The sequence below is a fragment of the Bufo gargarizans genome, chromosome 2, assembly GCF_014858855.1.
Source record: "Bufo gargarizans isolate SCDJY-AF-19 chromosome 2, ASM1485885v1, whole genome shotgun sequence".
Lineage (NCBI taxonomy): Eukaryota > Metazoa > Chordata > Amphibia > Anura > Bufonidae > Bufo > Bufo gargarizans.
This window is the reverse complement of record NC_058081.1, coordinates 505,722,896-505,745,138: the sequence shown is the minus strand read 5'-3', so window position 1 is coordinate 505,745,138 and position 22,243 is coordinate 505,722,896. Positions and strand designations below refer to the sequence as shown.

General features: G+C 38.7%; 1 protein-coding gene across 1 annotated transcript in view; it reads right to left on the bottom strand.

The window, feature by feature from the left end:
* Positions 1–18,407, bottom strand: part of RFX4 (regulatory factor X4) — a 68,003-nt gene extending 49,596 nt beyond the window's left edge. The window contains 2 exon segments of the mRNA XM_044277932.1: positions 18,172–18,293; positions 18,295–18,407. Coding sequence (XP_044133867.1) covers positions 18,172–18,293; positions 18,295–18,407 — 235 coding nt within the window.
* Positions 18,408–22,243: the final 3,836 nt, after the last annotated feature.

Sequence of the window (22,243 nt, the reverse complement as noted above, 5' to 3'; positions counted from 1 at the left end):
CCTGAGGACTCTCAACATCAGCTTGAAACAAGGATAGAACAAGAGGGAATTTTATCTGTCTTTATTTGTTTCCCCTGAGATAGACGATGCCAGATGCAACTGGTAGCCATTTATCCGGCCCTTCCTGAAGGGCGGTGCATACTGCTATCAATAACCAGGATCCTATTAGGTCATTAGACTTGGCAAGCAAAGGAACATTCTCACAAAACCTAAGTCGGTGAGCAAATGGGTACTAGTAAATGCTGAGAGGTCTACCCAGAGACAATGGAATGAATCTAGAGGCTGAGTACCCGTTCATTTATACACTAAGAGATTGATTTAACTGGGGTAATGGGACAACAGAATTACTGGTTGGTGAAGGGAACACATCAAGTGGAATTTGTATATTGTAAGTTGATTGAGGACAAGGAGAAAAACTGTTCAGGAGCAACAGTTAAAATAAATGTAAAAGAGCAAAAACAACAGGTTTGCATTACAACAACAGATTATCTGACCAATTTCTGTCCAAGAAGACCAATAGTTGGTGTGTGTAACAAAAGATCTGTGTGTGTAAATGGCCATCTCACCAATGATTGGGCAGAAAATCTGTCAGATAATCTGTTGGTGTAATATAGTCCTTAGTTCCATGTTTGGGTGGATTGTGATTTGGTTCACCCTTAACCTAGTCTGCATATAAAGACTATAGGGGTAATTTATTAAACAGAAATATGCCTATCTCAAGCGTATTTCTGGTGCAGATTGCGGTCCTTTGCGCCCCAATCTGCAACTTTTCCATGCTCACTCCAGGTCTAAAAAAGTGGGCTTGGCGTGGGCGGGGAAGGGGACAGGCTGGCAGGCCCATCTCATTTAACATTTTCTACTCCTGGTTTAGGCCTAGAAAATTTTCCAAACGTAAGACAGCAAGGAAGCTGTCGTCCATTTATAAGTGGTGGTGGATACGCCAAAGTTATGTAGAGTCTGGCGCCTCTATATAACTTCAGCGGATCCATCGCCAGTGCAGCGCCATATTAAGACCATCTTTAAAAACGCTGGTCTTAATAAATGTGCCCCTATGTGTCATGGAAACATGTCTGGCTTTTTCACTGGGACTCTAATTTTTTGAACTTATTTATTAAAGTCCTAAGATTCAGGTAGTCTTCATACTAGGAATAAATGGGGAGCAATAAGATGGAACCCAATGCTAGTATGAAGAGGACCTGGTTGCAACTTATGGCTCCCCACCGATGAAAGCTTGATGTATCTAATTCCATAAAGTAGGATATGAATCTCTATATTTTGCTCATCATAAATACTATGGAGATGGTATATAGAAAAGTAAATTGAACAACTAATAAAGAAGAATAATCAACATAGCAACAAGTATGTAAAACCTAACTAAGGCTAGGTTCACATATACTGTGGAAGTTCCATCACAGATTATGCACAAAGCAGTATTTTTTTGCCAGTATTCATGCTGGACACCCAACGGACCAACTCATTTACAGTGAATGGAAGCACCCAGCATATGTCGGTTCCTACGGTTCTGGTATTCTGTTCCTATGCAGGAACACAATACTGGAACGGTGCACTTAGCCTTAAAGGATTGTCAGCAGCCCATGGAAAAATAAAATAAGCTCAACCTGTAATCTCCCATTTAAAACAATGCCTGCATTGGACAATCCCCACCAGTTAGAAAGATCATTTGAAACTAAGCTGATCATAAAGTGTCTTAGTGTTCAGTTTCCCTGCAATGCCACCACAGGTGAAACTAAGCATTACACAGTGCCCATTCAAATCAATAGGTTCTCTGTGTAACGCAGGAACCAACAGGTCCTCCAGAATGAGAAATACTTTTTATTCGATCTCCACTCTAACCTAGAGATGAGGATACTGAATACAGGACCCTGAGTTCTCTGATACAGTATATGAAGATGGGCTTTCTAAACTGGACAGCGTCTTTAATCTTATATTTAACTCCTTCAGCACCAGAAATATTGGCTTATTAAGTATCATATTGGGACACCACAGACCAGTTGTAAGAAACACTTCGAGCCCTACACATCAGCAGTACAGGTAAGTGCCTATTATGTGCATATCTAGGCTCTGTGCACACAGCATTGGAACCTTCCTTTGGAGGTGTACGCTCCCAATGTATACCTTGTCACCCATGGGCTGCCATTGCAAAAAACTTATATAGTTGGGCAAAAGTTATGCTAACAGATACTGTACCTTCCAGAAGGACACTCTTTTGGCCTCTGTTAGGTCAGTGGGGGCTTATAGATATTTTAAATATATTCTCCAGGATCTTTTTCCAGTGTACATAGAGTTCAACATAAACTGAATCTTAACTGTACTATAATCTAAGCTGATATATTTTAGTAAATCCCCCTCCCCAGAAAAAAACAAAAAACACCAGTGGCAAGAGATTTTATCCAGTTGTAGTTGTAGACTAAGTCCACTGCTGTGACACAGGGGGATCCTCCAGTTATGTCTAAAGGTACCAAAACATATCAATCAACATAGAAGCCAATAAACTTATTAGGATGTTTTCTTAGGGTGTGAGAAGAAACCAGCGACCATTGGGGAAACTGATAAAAACATGGGGTGAAGATACAAACTCCATATACAAGGGAGTCCCCGAAAGGAACAGAAATTGTCTTCTTGGAGGCAGAGCATTAGTAGTACACGCTTCTGCTGCTAGGTGAATGTTCGCAGAACCCTTCTGATTCAGTATGCCAGCCGACATTGTTGGAGAAGGTTACGTTTGGCTCCAGTGATTTTTTTCTCAACAAGTTATTCAATCTTTTGCCTATTTCGTAATGGCTGCTTAATATGAACAATGTGCAGCTGTGAAATTTTGTTTCCTTTTGGGGGAAAAAAGCAGCAGAAAAGGTTGTTATGTTTATTTGATGTGAGAGGGATTGTGCACAAAAAATTTGTAACTCAGGATCAAACAGTCAACCATTGTTTTTACTTTGAAGTTATGAGAAGGTTGCACCACCAACCACAGCCGTACATATCTGCTATATCTGGTCTTTAAACATGGTGCCCGCTTGTGAGCACAGAGGCCACCATATATGCTGGGTTTAAAACAGCAGAGACCCGAGGCTAACGTCTGTGATCAGTGATAATGCCGATCATAGACATTTAACCCCTCAGATACAGTGGTCAGTTGTGACCAAGGCAGCTGAAGTGGCTTTGCCAGGAAGCGCTCTCCTGGGGCCCAAATGGCTTCCCCACACTCAGATTGAGGAAGCCGTTCATTGATGGTGATAGCCTGGAGCCTGCTCAAGACTAACATGCCTACCACAGATATATTCCTATGGATGCCTGCAGGTGGCAGTGAATATACTGAATCTTCTATAGGCTGCATTCTTAAAGAGACACTGTCAGGCCTTCTGAGCATATTTAGATCTTTATATGCCCTCCTAGGTCTTGTAATAAGTTTCCAATTCATATAAGTATTATCCCTGTGCGCATTGTAAACAGTAAAAAATAATCTTTATAATCACCTGTCAATCAACTGTCCTTTATGCCCAAGGGGCGTTCTTTGCGTCGCATTTGTGCCCAGCCGCGCCCCAACTGCCGGATCCTTATACACGCCCATCTCATTAGAATTCATTCCGAGATCCTGCGCATGCGCCCGGCACCCTCACTCGCCGGGAACACATCGCACCTGCGTCCCCTATTGAGGCCGATGACCGTAACTTCGTATTCGGCATGCGCGGGATCTCCGAAGGCCTGACAGTGTCCCTTTAAATAAATGCAGTCTATGAGAGAAACTAATTGTAGTATTTTAGAGTCCTCTAGGAGAAATTAAAAAAAAAGTGAGAATTTTTTTTGTAAAAAATATTAAAAATCTAATCACCCACCTTTCTCTATATTAAAGGTAAATAAAACAAGTGATCATTTGCACCGCCACATCCTGTACTATTAAAATATAAATGTATAAATGTATTTATCCCTTATGGTGAATGCCATAATTGTAAAAAAATGAATAAAAAGTGATCAAAAGGTCAAACACACTTCACTTTTTTAATATCCACCCCATTTGGAATTTGTTTCTAGTTTCCTATTACAAAAAAGTTATGGCTTCTGGAAGGCAGGGAGTGGAAAATGAAAACACAAAAACAAAAAATCGTCCTATCCTGGGCTAAGGAGAAACCGTACTGATTTGCGGCAAACAGGTGACTGGTTCTTTCATCGTGACAATGTACCTGCCCACACAGTGCTAAGTTTTTTTACCAAAAATAGCATAACACCCTTGCCTCTTCCATATTCGCCCAATCTCTCTCTGTGGGACCTTTTTATTTATTTTTTCGGATAAAAAAAAAAAACTCAAAGGAAAATGTTTTACCTGTTAGCGAGGTAAAACAAAAGGCAACAACGTTAAGTTTATAAAAATGTTTTCAGCAGTGAAAAAAACTTTGGACAAATGTATTGCTTCAAATGGAAAATACTTTGACAGAGACTGAAGTTTCAAAATGTACAAATAAATATACAATATTTTATTAATTAATTTTTGTTTCTTTTAGAGATCCCATGGTAGATGTTGCCTCTGTTTTGATTTGGAACCAGGGCTCCAGTGCTACAAGGTAGTGCAACCCCAATTAGAAATGCATACACATAAGCTCAACCAAATTTCTGATAGTTTTCTACCAAGAAGGTCATTTCATAACAATTTTTTTTACTATAAGGTCATATTCTTTCTAGTGTATGTAGATGTCTACAAGATCTAAGCTATATTTGCTGCATAAAATAGCAATACCCATACAGTTTCAATGAGTGCATATAAAATTAACATAAAAAGTAATAAAATGCAGAACTGAAATCAAAGGAATTCTGGGCAATTACAAAATAACAAAGAAAACACTGAAGGGAAGTAATGGGGGAGGAGATGAACTGCCAATGACAGGGTCATGCAGAGAAGAGGGTGGTCTGATGGGACTGGGACCTCCAAAATTGACAAAAAAATCAGGTTTTGATTGTATAATGAATTGTAAATTGTCAGGTCACATGAGTTAGAAGGAAATTGTCAAAGAAGTCTTCATCATGCATATGTAACACCATACATAGTAAAGGTATTATAGACACCTTCCAATTATCCAATGGTATATTGACTTTATATGGGCACTATTCCCAATAAAAACATGTTAATCTGTTAGCTCTATAGATTTCTACCCATTGAAGTGTTAAGAGATTCATATTTTTCTACAAACCTCACTACTCTTGTCCATGGTCCGTGTCTAGTATTGCATCTTAGCCTTGTTCAAGTAAATGGGACTAAGTTGCCACGCCAGACATACCTATGGATATTCATTAGTATTTTATCATTTATTTTAACTATGATTTCGGTGTTTGGACATCATTTTCTGTAAAATGACGATTAACGGCATATATATTAGAATAATATAGTGATCACATTAATACACATACACCGAGAAATGCTCCACACATATATGTCAGATGGCGACCTGTGACAAATGCCATACAGTGGTATATATCACTTATAGGGTCCCACATTAAAAAAGATGTATATCACGTAGCACAGTTTTATTTAATGGCTACTGTTAGATAGAATAACTTGGGCTACTAGCCCAATCCATTCCTTTTTATACAGAGGACAAAAGGACACTCTTTTTGCCCCCATCGGGCTAATAGGAACTATGGATATATTTGAAAGTCAGGAGCCTAATGAAGAAAAATTAATGAGACTGGTTTGTGTATTCAGCCTGTTCACTGTATTATATTGAAAACTGCTGTATCATTCTGCCCCCAACATTTTTTGCATGTAATTTAATGGGTGATGTAGTGTTCCATGGTTAGACCAGCATCTCCAAACAATGTGATAGGTGCACACTACAAAGATCATAGTATAGGATCTTGCATTGCTCTCAATTTTGTAGACCTAGGCCCAGGAACAACAAGTCAGCTAGTGTAGACCCCATCTACAGAAGTCGCCTTGCCATTGGTAGATGGGCCCTATACAATTATGAAAAAAAAAGTGGCAAAGAACTTCTAATTTTCATGTACGGTAAGTATATCAGTATTGCAATTCAACTTAACCCATATTTCAAGTGTTTGCATGTATCTTTACTCATGAAGTAGTGTGCTGCTACATTAGGTAGGGTTCCCTTGTGACATTATGGTCTTTTTGCATATTATATAAGGGCTTGCAGCAGGGAACAGTAAGTAGTGTGTAGCTGAAGCCACAAGGTGTGAGAGAAGAAACTGCTATAAAAAGCTGGGGGTCCTTACTACGCAGCCAGGCTAGAGTGGGAAGACTATTAGTCGGACACAGTGTGAAATAGAGGCTGGAGTATTTTTATGTGAAACTAGAGAATTGAAAGGAGGTGCCCACTGGTCATTGGGGATTCCGAACCAGCTTGGTTCAGGTAAGAGTGAGTGCCCCCATTACAGGCTGAGACCTAATGATGTGCTGAATATCACAAGTTACAGTGAACAAACCCGATCATGGAGTGAACGAACATTGCCCTGCACTACAGGCTGGAGTGGACACTGTAAGAATGCTGTGTTCCATGGCCACCAATTTGCCCAGACTGTGAAAAGCTACCTTGTGAGACAGATTTCTGTCTTCATTTGTGCCTGAAAACAGGCACAACACAAGATAAATGTGTTGGGCCCACTCCCAACTCTAGCCAGGCCACCTTTTCAGAAAGTGGCAAGGACAGTGCAGAAATGCCACAGAATTTGTAGTAAGTGGCGTGTGAAAACTTGCAAACATGGTGTTTACAACTTTTTACGCCACAAAAGCAGCGCAGGGAGATGATAATTCTCCACCTCTGTTCTTTGCAAGTTTTCTAAAAACTTTTCAAGAGCTGTATAAATATTTTTTATCTTCTAATTGCTCCATCTAATAGGCCCATTACAAACACACATCAATTTTAATATCTATCATTTGTAGGACATTTTATTTTCCACAAAAATTAATTAGTATACATCTTCCTTGCAGCTTTTAGTGTTTTACAAGCTGTAATGCTTCAAATTGGGTAGTACTTCCTGTCTTGATTGACCACCATTTGTGCACTTGCAGTTCACAGGAATTTATTTCTGCTATAAAATAGACCACATCACCAAGTTACACATGTTTATCCGTCAGGAAGCATAAAACACACACAAAAAATAGCTGAGGACTGAACTTATCTTGCCTTTTGTGTACAGTACTAAAGGGAAAAGACCTAAACGGTCTAAAAAGCTTGCATTTGTAATCTACACAGCCAATATAAAAGTATCTTACAGGGACAAGTCCAATTTTTAGAGGAAGACTCTGTATACACAAGAACACAAAAAATGCTATCAATCACTGATAACACCTCCCCTGTGTGCAACTATTAGTGATATACAGCTATCTATGTATACACACTTACATAGTAAATGCTATCAATCACTGATAATACCTCCCCGTGTACAACTATCAGTGACTGACAAATATCTCTGTATACATACTTACACACAGAATGTTATCAATCACTGATAACACCTCCCCCGTGTACAGCTATCAGTGACTGACTGCTATCTATGTATACACAACTTACATAGAGAATGCTATCAATCACTGATAACACCTCCCCCATGTACAGCTATCAGTGACCGACAGCTATCTCTGTATACACACTTACACAGGGAATGCTATTGATCACTGATAACAACTCCCCCATGTACATCTATCATTGACTGACTGCTATCTCTGTATATAAAACTTACACAGAGAATGCTATCAGTCACTAATAACACCTCACCGTGTACAACTATCAGTGACTAACAGCTATCTCTGTATACACACTTATACACAGAATGTTATCAATCACTGATAACACCACCCCTGTGTACAGCTATCAGTGACTGACTGCTATCTATGTATACACACTTACACAGAGAATGCTATCAATTACTGATAACACCACCCCTGTGTACAGCTATCAGTGACTGACTGCTATCTATGTATACACAACTTACATAGAGAATGCTATCAATCACTGATAACACCTCCCCTGTGTACAACTATCAGGGACTGACAGCTATCTATGTATACACACTTACACAGAGAATGCTATCAATTACTGATAACACCACCCCTGTGTACAGCTATCAGTGACTGACTGCTATCTATGTATACACAACTTACATAGAGAATGCTATCAATCACTGATAACACCTCCCCTGTGTACAACTATCAGGGACTGACAGCTACCTACTGTATGTATATACACGTACACAGAGAATGCTATCAATCACTGATAACACCTCCGTGTGTACAACTATCAGTGACTGACAGCTATCTCTGTATACATACACATAGAATGCTATCAATCACTGATAGCACCTCCCATGTACACCTATTAGTAACTGACAGCTATCTATGTATACACACTTACACCAGGAATGCTATCAATCACTGATAACACCTCCCCTGTGTGCAACTATTAGTGATATACAGCTATCTATGTATACACACTTACATAGTAAATGCTATCAATCACTGATAATTCCTCCCCGTGTACAACTATCAGTGACTGACAAATATCTCTGTATACACATTTTCACAGAGGAAACCATCAATCACTGATAACACCTCCCTCGTGTACAGCTATCAGTGACTGACTGCTATCTCTGTATATAAAACTTACACAGAGAATGCTATCAATCACTGATAACACCTCCCCTATGTACATCTATCAGTGACCAACAGCTATCTCTGTATACACACTTACACAGAGAATGCTATCAATCACTGATAACACCTCCCTCGTGTACAGCTATCAGTGACTGATAGCTATCTATGTATACACACTTACACAGAGAATGTTATCAATCACTGATAACACTTCCCTCGTGTACAGCTATCAGTGACTGACTGCTATCTATGTATACACAACTTACACAGAGAATGCTATCAATCACTGATAACACCTCCCCCATGTACAGCTATCAGTGACCGACAGCTCTCTCTGTATACACACTTACACAGGGAATGCTATTGATCACTGATAACTCCCCCATGTACATCTATCATTGACTGACAGCTATCTCTGTATATAAAACTTACACAGAGAATGCTATCAATCACTGATAACACCTCACCGTGTACAACTATCAGTGACTAACAGCTATCTCTGTATACACACTTACACACAGAATGTTATCAATCACTGATAACACCTCCCCTGTGTACAACTATCATTGACTGGCAGCTATCCCTGTATACACACACAGAGAATGCTATCAGTCTGTGATAACACCACCTCCTATCAGTGACTGACAGCTATCTGTATATACACTTGCACAGAGAATGATATCAATCACTGATAACACCTCTCCTGTGTAGAGCTATCAGTGACTGACTGCTATCTATGTATACACACTTACACAGAGAATGCTATCAATCACTGATAACACCTCCCTTGTGTACAGCTATCAGTGACTGACTGCTATCTATGTATACACAACTTACATATAGAATGCTATCAATCACTGATAACACCTCCTTGTGTACAACTATCAGTGACTGACAGCTATCTCTGTATACATACACATAGAATGCTATCAATCACTGAAACCACCACTGCTCTGTACAGCTATCAGTGACTGACTGCTATCTATGTATACACACTTACACAGAGAATGCTATCAATTACTGATAACACCTCCATGTACACCTATTAGTAACTGACAGCTATTTATGTATACACACTTACACCAGGAATGCTATCAATCACTGATAATACCTCCCCTGTGTAAAACTATCAGCTACTGACAGCTATCTCCGTATCCACACTTACACCGAGAATACTATCAATCACTGATATCACCTCCCCCGTGTACAACTATCTGCTACTGACAGCTTTGTATACACACTTACACAGAGAATACTAATAATCATTGATAACACCTACACCCTGTACAACTATCAGTAACTGACTACTATCTCTGTGTTACTGTGTATACAGAAATAGCTGTCATTAGCTGATAATTGTACATGGTGAAGGTGTTATTAGTGATTGATAACATTCTCTGTGTAAGTCTGTATACAGAGATAGCTGTTAGTCACTGATAGTTGTACTCAGGGGAGGTGTTATCAGTGATAGTTTTCAGTTTTAAGTTTGGTTAATGTTGTGTGGTTGCACCTAATTTATGAAATGCTGCAGTTTTCATGTATTTAGTGCACTGCACTGTGTTGTATTACTTACCTCTATAAAATACACCAGGGGGCTGCGTGGTGTAGGATATGACTTTTTTGTGACTTTTTTGCTACAGTTTTGCAGATAGTCAATGTGCCATATACAGGTCTAATCTCACTTTTATGACTTAAACATAGACCACATTGAAAAGTGGTCTGTCTCCAAAATTTCACCTGAAATGTTGCAAAAAAAAAGAAGATCGGAAGTCATGGCAACTGCAACATTTCTAGACCAAAAAACAGATCTATCTGGTATTATAAATGACCCCCAATATATTTAGCTAAATCTTTACCCACAAAACCATATATCAATCTGCTCAGCTACTCCTGCTCTATTCCATACTGCCTGCAGATTGCATTGCATTTTATGGTGACAGGTTCTCTTTACAGTATCTCTGGAGTATCCACGCATTGCATTGGCAGTCCACTGATCCTAATGACAACGGTGTAATGCTTCATATTCTCTGTAGTGGGGCAGTAGAGGAAATAAACACTTGCTGTTAGGTTTCTTCAAAAACTACAGATGATTGTTGGAAGTCCTAACTGCAGGAAACCTACCGTATTTAATTCTTATTGACATGGGAGTCTTCAAACCAAAAGGTATTGTCCAAGGTGGAGAACCCATGTCATTTTCACTTAATAGTTTTTACTACAGTTTGGTAAAGCATTGTACATACAGACATAAGTATATTTTAAAATTTCTTAGTGCAAAGTCTGTACCTAGACTAGTGATATTTCTAGCATAGAGATATGCTACTCAACACCCAAGGCACATGTGCCACCAGCCCCACCTCTAGCTACGCCCCAGCTTTAGGGTATCACCATTTGCAGCAATGTAGAAACATGTCTGCTTGTATCCCTACTGCTGCAGATGACTCATACTGACGGAATAATATAAGTTCTTCACATATCACTCACAAAACAGTCTAAACCTCCAGTGTCATTATCATCCGCAGAAGAAGCAGGAGCTCTCAAGTCCTGGGAAGGGGTTTTTAATGGGAACATGGCTATAGCTGCCAGGGTGGCAGGCATGGCACCTGCTATGGAGCCCAGCTGTCCAAGTCTGCCTAGCTCAACTTCTAAAGATGACTCAGAAGTTAAAGACGGGCAATGGCTATGGCCTTTCCATTCCTTGAACCCTAAGTTCCTATCATTGGAATATGCCGTACTATTACAATTATGTGGGGCTGATCCTTTGGAACCCTTGCTATTCCTGAGAACAAAGGGAATGAGATCCCCTTATCTTCTTCCCTGCACAGTGGGGTTACCATCCACCTGTTGTGCAACGACCTGCGATACAGGCCTATTGTCCTGTAGTCTGAAAATTGGTGGGTCGTTATCAGTCTAGCCCCATGGATCGGTAGGTGACAGTATATCCTAGTTTTATGTCATCACTTCTAATGGTGGAAAGACTCCTATAAGCTCTGAATGCAGAAAGCGGAAAATGACCAAATGATATCTAAACGCTAAATGAGAAAAGTTATTGTTTAGACAGGCACTCTATATCCGGAGTCATGCAGACTGCGGTGGACCGTTCCCAAAGAAAGGAAGAATATCCACTCCAGCTTTTATGTCCAGCTCGATAAGTGTATAAAAAGAATGCACTGGGGATATGCGGGTAACCACTGATGAAGAAGTCAGAGTTAGACTTCGTAACGCGTCTGGTATAACAATTATAATACCCGCATACTCCATTTCGAGAAGAACCAGACTTCATATACTGAGTGGAAGCTCTTCCATTAATTTAAAAACCTGTCTGCCCCGGCCTGTGCATGCATCCCAACAGACAGATTAATAGACACGTGGGACGCCAAGCTTCACAGCACCTCGTGAGACGCACACGGAAATCCAGGCACACACCAGCGGTAATGGCCCGTGAAGACAGGTAATAGCGCCAACACAACCGTGCATGGTGGGACGCCACTGCAAGCACTGGGTAGTGTTGGTTCGCTACTATAACAACTTTTAACGAATGGGACATATATTCCAACTACTGCGATATAATTCTTAGCTATCCACAACATTGGCATCAGTGCCCCAAGTGATTATATGTACTACTGTGCAATGCAATTTATTTGATTATACTACTGAACTACATCAAGCTACAATTTTATCACTGGAAACATATTTGAAACATTGTGACATAATCGCCCGGGACCTACAACATTGGATATAAAACTTCAAGCAAGTTAATTAGTCACGTTCTATGCTGCACAGTATAAATGATTGGGACTGAACTAGTGGCTGTCTGAAACCACATTGGGGCAACATAACAACATTTAACTTTGATAACGCTAGCCCTTTGTGGCCACACCCCCATTTCATTGTCCGCTAATCCTGGATATGGGAAACTGTCCCTGATGGAGATGATAATGATCTGCACCATCTGCCTTTTAAGGGAAAGATTCTTTATTTAATCGATACAGACTGTACCTACTGCTTATATATGTGTCTATACCTAACCTGATCTAAATTTTATTAGGTAAGGCCTAGTGCATCAACCAGGCACGGCCAAAAACCTACCATACCCTTATCTCCGGTGGTGTCGATATTTGTCGTTTTTGCCCTTTTTGTGTCTTTTTTTGCCAATATTTATTATTTAATATTTTTAGTTGCACTCTTTGGGGGGAAAATCTTATGTTCTATGTTTTATTTCTTATTTTATTTAATAAATTGTACTTATTGCCTCTGCATGACTCCGGATATAGAGTGCCTGTCTAAACAATATCTTTTCTCATTTATTTTTTACTGATTGGGGGAATCAGCCAGACATAGAGCACCTAGTACATGTGGGTAGAGAAGTGAGCCACTATACGATTTTATACCTATATCTAAACACTAGATTGCACATTAGATTTAAAACAACGGTTTCTAACCTGTGACTTTTGCAAAAGTACAACTCTTATCAAGCCTTGATAGCTGGAAACTGTCAGGACATGAAAAGAGTTTTAGTTCTGCAACAGCTAAAGAGGCGCCGGCCAAATCTTTAGGAACCACATAGCCAACATTAGTCCTTATACTATGTATTATCTTCATAGCCATTCAAATATATCAAAATCCATAGCTTTTGCTTGTACGCGAACAACTAGAACTTTACAAAACAGCCATACACTGTAACTGAATTATTCAGACTCTTGATTTACTGGTTGATATTTATTTCTTTACAAAAATCACAAAAATGTGCAACTATCCTTAACTTAGTCCTAAATAGAAAAAAGATGCAGATGATACAGGACATAAAGTTGTTCCATGGAACAGGGATTTACGGTAGTTCCCTGAAATATAGAACAATTTTGGGGACAGTAAGTTAGTTCGAATTTCTAATGTCCAATCTTAAACTGGGGATTTTATTTTATATTTTTATTTTGTGAATCTATACTTAATGATGTATTTGTGAACACTAGCACAATGAAAGCTACAAAATCAGAAATAGAAAAATTGTTAGAGATATTAGGAGTCAAGCCAAGTACTCCACGTGTCAGTATGGTTTCTTCTAGTAGCTGGAAGTTAGGTGCCAGAAGCAAATTACCATTATGTATATAGTGGGTACTTATGTATAAATGGAAGAAAAAGTAACTGCTATCAACTGAGTTTACTTCAGAATTTAAAGATTTTATCTCCCCTGAGCCATAGTGACGGATAGATTGCTTAGTTATTTAATAAATTCAAGTGAAGCGATAGAATCTCTCTACTTGTTGCGGAATGATCTTATAGTAAAAAGTGAGGCAAAAATAGGTTTGTTTTAGGTATATAGAAATAAAAGTATTGAGTGAATACATTATTCAATAGTATAGTGATAAATAGAGATAGATAGATAGATAGATAGATAGATATGAGATAGATAGATAGATATTAGATATGAGATAGATAAATATTAGATAGATATGAGATAGATAGATAGAAAGATAGATAGATATGAGAAAGATAGATAGATAGAGAGATATTAGATATGAGATAGATATTAGATAGATAGATAGATAGATAGATAGATAGATATTAGATATGAGATAGATAGATAGATAGATATTAGATAGATAGATAGATAGATAGATAGATAGATAGATAGATAGATATTAGATAGATAGATATGAGAGAGATAGATGATAGATAGATATTAGATAGATAGATAGATAGATATGAGATAGATATGAGATACATAGATAGATATGAGATACATAGATAGATATTAGATAGATATGAGATAGATAGATAGATAGATATGAGATAGATATGAGATAGATATTAGATAGATAGATAGATATTAGATAGATATTAGATAGATAGATAGATATTAGATAGATATGAGATAGATATTAGATAGATAGATAGATAGATAGATAGAAGATAGTCAGTACTCTGCAAATATTTTAGGCAGTTGTGGAAAAAGGCTGCACAGTAAGAATGCCTTCAGATTATGGCTGATCAGTCCTGAACACCTGCTGCTATTTTTCTGCACCCCATTTCCTATGTTTTTGTGCATAGTTGAGTGGAAACAAGTCCAAGTGACTCAACAGGGCAGGAGAACATAGGAACTGGAGGGCACATAAATGGTAGTACTGTAGGTGCTCTGGACTTTTAAATATTTGTAACAGAGGCAGTTTGTTCGCCGAAGGGCTGGAGAGCGGTACAATATTGAGTGTCTGCAGGCAATAGTGAAGCATGGTGGAGGATCCTTACAAGTCTGGGGCTGTATGTCAGCAGTTGGGGACTTGGTCAGCATTGATGGTGTCCTCAATGATGAGAAATACAAGCAGATACTTATTCATCATGTTATACCATCAGGTATATGTCTGATTGGTACCAAATTTATTCTACAGCAGGACAACAACCCCAAACACACAGCCAAAGTCATTAAGAACTATCTTCAGCGTAAAGATGAACAATGACCCCCACAGAACCCTGATCTCAACATCATCGAGTCTGTCTGGGATTCCATGAAGAGACAGAAGGATTTGAGTAAGCCTACTTACCACAGATTTGTGGTTAGTTCTTCAAGATGTTTGGAACAACCTACCTGCCGGGTTCCTTCTAAAACTATGCAAGTGTACCTGAAAGAACTAATGCTGTTCTGACACCAAATATTGATGTGATTTAGATTTCACTTTTGTTCATTTACTTTGCATTTTGTTATTTGATAACAATAAACTATTAACTCTTCTATTTTTTAAATCATTCTTACTTTTCAGCATTTTTCTCTGCACTTGCCTAAAACTTTTACACAGTACTTATGTACGTATGTAATTTATTTCTAGTCCATTAGTCAATATGATCATAAAATGAGATAATAACTGTGTGTCAGTATCAATGCCATATGTTAGGTTTACATAAAGTGAACTGGGTGGTAAATTGAATTGCCATATTTCTGTCTAAAATGAAGAGCAATATGATAGAATGTTCCTGCAGATTAGATAGATATGAGATATATAGATAGATAACGTGATATAGATAGATAAATAGATATGAGATAAGAGATAGATATTATGACAGAGATATACTGTATAAGATAGATAGATATTAGATAGACAGAAATAGATAGACAGATAGATATTATGAGAGAGATACTGTATAAGATAGATAGATATTAGATAGACAGATGATAGATAGATAGATAGATAGATATGATATATATATATAGATATGAGATAGTGTAGATAAATACAGTAGATAGATATGAGATAGATAGAAGTTGTGAGAGAGGTGTGATCTGTGGTACAGGAGATGACTGGGATGACAGAAGCCTACTAGCGGGTGATTTGTGTTCGCGGAGTATTATACAGACTCTTGTGTTCTACAGTCCGCAGGAATCCGACATTATGTGACGACACGCATGCTCTATTGAATCCCACTGCCTCAACACTGAATCCCTTTTGTTGTTTTTTTATTCCTAAAAGAAGCAGATCGCCTGGTGTTCCTCCGCACAGAACTGCTAACTCATAATATTTTGCTGTTGCGGATCTCTTTCCTCCACAGTGGTGTCCATGACAACAGGCCAATGGACAGTTGCCATGGTAACGGGCCCCGGCAAACTTTACCCACTGCTTCTAAAAGTAACTTCTCAGAAATGCCTCATTACCAACACCCAGTATAAATATAAACATAATGTCATATGTCCCGCAGGAGTCCATTTTGTATTCTTTTATAGCTTTATCTAGTTTTTATTTTCACAATTTTTTTACTTCCATTCAGAAAATGTATCATCTAAATTAAGTTAAAATGTGATCGGTTAACATTTTTTATTAAAAAGTAAAAAATACTCATTTATTTGTGTTTTTTCTAACGTGCTGTGGTTATGGGTCCTAAAGTCTGCAGCCATGGGAAAAAATTAAAATAAAATAAAAATGTAGAAAAAAATTACGAATAAATCAGTTTTATTCAAATATTTTAATCTCTTCTTTTATCAAAATTTTCTTGTATTTTAAGTTATCATGAAACACATTTTCTAACACTGCACACATTGGTGGGATGACTGCGTGAAACTTTTTGTAAGGAGTGAAGTCACTGGCTGCAGCTGTGGTATTAACATTCTACTGAATAATTAGATCAGACGGGAAAAGGATGAGCCATACAATGAAATATAGTGATCTAAAGAAAGTCATTAAACAGATTATACTGATGGCCGCCTACTGTGCCCCATTACAGAAGAATGACTGCACCTAACACTTGTTGCTTCCAGTATAAGTGCTTCATGACACCACCCAAAAGTGTTAAGAAATACAGGTCAAATATATAACGGTACGTAATACAATGTATGAGTGCTAACGTGCTAGCGTTTGACCAGAAGATACTAAATTATGCAAATATTAACGAGAAAAGGACGGAAAAATTTTGACCAGTAAGGATTTTTTTTTATTGTGAATTTTGATTCTGGTTCCAACTTATGATTATGATAAGAATTCAGTGCTATTATTTTTATTTATTATGACCATACATTTTATCAGTATAATCCGACTTGCTATATAGAAACATATTTCAGGTAGAAAAATGTCCAAAAAGTTCTATATTTGTTCGAATGACTACCAGATTCAAAAACTAACCATCAATGCCTCTTTATTTTGTAAAACTGTGATAAAATTGAGGAAAATAAATTGGGAAACAACTTTATCAGTGGCTGAAAAATCTTTTCCATATTTAATAGGTAACCTCATATCAGGACTATAAAGGGGCACACCGGGTATGGGGTGGTGAATGGCTTCCATGTTGAGAAGTGTCTTGGATTTTTACTTAGTCATTATAAGTCTAGATAGGACTCATTCCTCTAAAAAGTAGCAAAAAGTGTAAAATTTGGAAAGTTCTTACAAGTTGTAGTGTATATGATGTTTTTATATGTACATTTGGTATAGTTATCACATTAGTAGTGCAAGTATTCAAAAAGGGAGTAACGTCCTAATAACTTGGAGAGTAGCTGTTCATGCTTCCTTCAGAATATAATATGCGGTTATTGAATCATATATTTCTCCAGTACAATAAATTGTTAAAAATATAATTTCTATCTGTTTGCACAGATTTCTTTTTTACATTTCCTTCATATGTTTTTATACTATTTTTGCCAAATCGGATTGATTCCATGCAACAGGTGTATTAGCAGAAGAGTTAAAGAAGTTACTACTTAAAAAACGAAAGCATAAAAAAAGTCATTAATATGTACAAGGAGCTAAAAAGTTTACAGGCATTACTTTGGAAATGTATGTAAAGTATCCCAGGTCACCTCACACGAAGAACTGTCTGTCTATTTGACAAAAGTTCTTAGTTGTGACTGCATAAAAACTATAAAAAAGCAAAAAAACAAAAAAAAAAGAATAAATATAATATAACCTAGTGACCACCCCCTGTTAGATCATTTCATGGTTAGGCTTATGGTGTATTCCATAACTCCAAAACAATATTAACAAAAAGTTCCCCAGCATAAATTAGAGGATGGAAGGGAGGGTGGGGGGGTTGCCCCAGAAATAAATTGGTTAAATGATCTAGTTGTTTAAGCCAAAACTTGAACTAACCTGTGGAATCCATGTCTGGTTCCTCCAATAACCCACAATGCATGATCTTCCCATGGGCAGAACAGGAGACCAAAATCCTAGGGGATGTGAGACCCCCTATCTCAGTGAAGGGAGCAAGGAGTGAAAATGGACACTTGGTAAATCCAGCAGGGCAGAGACAGACCAGTCACAATGTTTGCTGATGTTGCATGGGAAAAAGCATCATTTTATAAGAGCCCTGATGGGAGACATGTCATTGATAGGCCAGGCTGCCTGATGAATGGCTGGTAGTCAGATGGGGATGTGGCAAGGCTCTCTGTGAAGCCCATTGTGGTGCTGTTTTGAATAATAAAGACTTTCCTCTAAAAAGGGGGGCTTAAATCTACGCAATCCCAGCACTTCAACCCCCCTTTCTATTATAAAACCTCTTTTATTTTTTTTATTACTTATACTTCCACAGGCTTGTCCTCCCCTTCCTTACATAAACTGATGTTTGCTCTACACAAATCAACACTCGATTGTACCACGCAGAAACTGCATCGCCGGATACTAGATGCCGTTAATAAGACATAACTGTGCTTCACGTGTAATAATTTACACATGTTGCTGAATATCTGCGCGTCATGTGTCATACATTATGTAGACTAATCCTGGACATAAAACTGCAAAATAAAAGAAAACAAAAAGAAAAAATAGTAAAAACAAAAAGTTGCATCTACCAACTTTTGCAGAGTGTTTAGATTTAGGGTCCGCGGTCTCTTGGGTCAGGTGATAATCTAGCTTTGGCAGATTTTAAAGGTACCATAGCAGAGTTTTAGGAGTTGGAATTAGATGTGTTAAAAGTGAAAAGCCAGGGCTTTGGGGCGATGATAAAGTGGCTGTTTTTTTTTTTTTTTTTTTTAAGGAAGGAAAATCTGTGATTAGAATATGAATAGAACTCCAACAGGGAAAGAGAAAAGAGATTACAGATGAATTGCTTTCACCGTGTATACGGGCACTGCTCCCTCCTCCGCAAACAGCAAACTATACCAGTGTTGCAGAGGGAACAAGGCAGCTCTTACTAAATCACTTTCCATTACCAGGGATTTTCCACATACAATTTTAGAATTTTACTTCAATTTTAGACTTTTACTACTATTACTATTACTCTAAGTAATAGTAGCAATAATGTTCTTTACCAGTCCCACAATTTCGCTCGGTTTGGTTGGCACTGACAATTATTTGTACCAAAGAAGAATAAAAAATAAAAAAGTTTTATTTATAATTTTTTATTTGCATTATATCTAAGTTCAGGGCTGGATGGCAGCATGCACACGGCCGTATTTGGGATGTGGATTACACAGGTTGTGTCTATGGTGCCCATGGATTGTTTTAGGTCCGTATGGTTCTGTTTTATACAGGGGCACATGGAGGTATATTTTCACAGATTCCATTTTTCCCTAGATGCATGGAGTCCCGATAGAGCTGTTTTTTTGGGGGCATTGCTGTGTGCATGATGCTTTATCCCAGATAAAGATATGGTAATCACATGATGTGAGTTGAATCACTTGGATGTGAGTTGATCCTTGCAGAGCCATTACTTGATGTCCCGACCACTCATGAAAATAAGTAATAGGGCCACCTTTTTAAGTGGAAGAGGTGCCAATGGCCAGGGGTGCACTTAGCCTTTCTGCTGCCTTAGGCAAAAACTGAAATGCCCGGCTCAGGCAGCGCGATAATGATGACACCGGCCTTGATAGGCTACAGGAACTAGGACTAAAACCTATTAAAGGAAACGGTGGGCCAGGGAGACAATGGTCCCGTGCCCTATCGCAGCAATCAACTGTATTACTGTCCTGAGTATGCGATGCAGTTGAATATGTAGAGATGAGCGTTTCCACGATGAAAGCGCTCATTGCCCATGGACCTTCTGCTGTTCCCCTCTTGTCCCTACCTGGTGCTGCCTGAGGTGATCGCCTCACCTGGCCTCATTGGTGGTGCACCCCAGCCAATGGCTCAAGTTTGGTGCCACTGCAACCCCTATTTCCTCAGTAGTAAGAAATTGCCTCTTTAAAAGGGTTGTCTTACTTCAGAAAATCACAGAAATAAGATAATAATCCACTTAGTAAAGTAGATGCAAGTATTAGAGCGCCTTGATTAGGTGGTACATATGGCTGTGCTTGCTCCTCCTCCCATTGGTTGCTTCATGCACATGGAGGTGACTAGGAGCAGCACACCATATGTGCGGCGTCTGCGCTCCTGAACATAGAAGCCCAATGGCTTAGGTAGGTTTAGCGTAGGACCCGCCTGACCTGAGACCACCTTGGCGCTTGGTAGGCGGGCTCAGATGTGTTTTGATCAAAATATATTGGCTAAGTGTCTCAGATTTTATCATATCAGAGTAAGGACTTTGTCCATATATAATATTTGCATCTACTTTACTAAGTGCAGTATTACCTTATTTCTGTGATTTTCTTCAATAATATGGCCAGGGACATCCGCACATTTGTATATCATAGCGTGCAGGATGTTTTTATCTTAGTTTTTTCTGTGATTTTTTTTGTCTAGGTTGTCTTACTTTAGTGAATAGCATTTATTATGTAGAGTAAGTTAATACAAGACACTTACTTATGTATTGTTATTATCCATATTGCTTCCTTTGCTGGCTGGATTCATTTTTCCATCACATTATAAACTGGTAATTTCCATGGTTACGATCATCCTGCAATCCAGCAGCGATGGCCGTCCTTGCAGGCTATAGGAAAAAGCACCAGCCTATGTGAGCTCCCATGGTCCTGGGCCACCAGAGAGTGTGCAAACACGGCCACCACTGCTGGATTGCTGGGTGGTCATAACCATGGAAATGTGCAGTGTATAATGGGATGGAAAAATGAAGGAAGAAATATAGACAATCACAATACATTAGTAAGTGGCTTGTATTACCTTTCTCTGCACGATAAATGCCACTTGCTGTAGTGACACTCTCCCTTAATGTGTAGGGATGGATTTAGTTATAATGAGTGATTTCAAAAGAATTTGCTAATTGCTGTGTAGCTCAAGACGAGGAAATGAGAACAATATGATCGATGTCTTAAGAAATATCGGTATGTAATATAAAAGTGAAGGCAGAAGTGTTATGGGCCAAGTTGGTTTACATTAGGAAAAATACTCTGATTTAAACGGGTTGTCTCGCTAAAAATATCCTACAGTTTTCAAACCAGCCCCTGGATCTGAATACTTTTGTAATTGCATGTAATTAAAAATGTATGATAGCCACTACACTGAAATCTATCTGTATAGCGCCACCTGCTGTTTGCTTTTTCTAATTTCTCTGTCCTGTTCACTGAGACGGAAGCACATGCTCAGTTCCATTCTTCAATTGCCACCAACTACAGCAGAAAGGACACACCCTTGAAAATAGACAAGCCCCCAAGCTGACAGCTTGATATAAATCTAGCAGGACAATTGGAACAATGAATGTGAGGTACAGGGCTGGTTGTCATGTACTAGATTATGTATGATTTTTTACATTATTTATGGGATAACCCCTTCAACTGTCAATGTCTGTGGCTAGTACTACAAGATGATCTGCAGTCATCTAGTGTGCATGGAAATAACAGGAATTGGGCAGGGGATACTGCTCCATTGTGTGTACATGTGTGCAGAGATGATGTGTAGCTCAGTCAGAGGCAGAACCTGAGTACCAGAGCAGCTAGAGTCCAGAACCAGAGCCACAAGAGGAGAAGTTACAGCTTTGTAGTCCAGGTACAGTGTAACCAGCAGTGTCAGAATCAGCCGGATACTGGAGCAGCTAATGACAAGCGGAGCTTGAAGTAGTGTACAAGCCTGAGAACACAATTGCACTAAGCACATTGGGGGAGAGTCATCAAGACCGGTGCTTTCTATGCTAGTCTTGATATCCCCTGCACTGCTGGATGATGTAACTAATTTATGATGAGGCCTCCTCCGGCAGTCCGTGCGCCTAAACAGAAATCTACGACAGCTCAGTTTGCACCAGAAAATTGTTTAAAATGAAAAAAAGGTTGGCCACACCCCTTCCCCACCCTTACCACGCCCCTTTTGGAAAAGTGCCGAGGATGGCATAAAAAGAGGC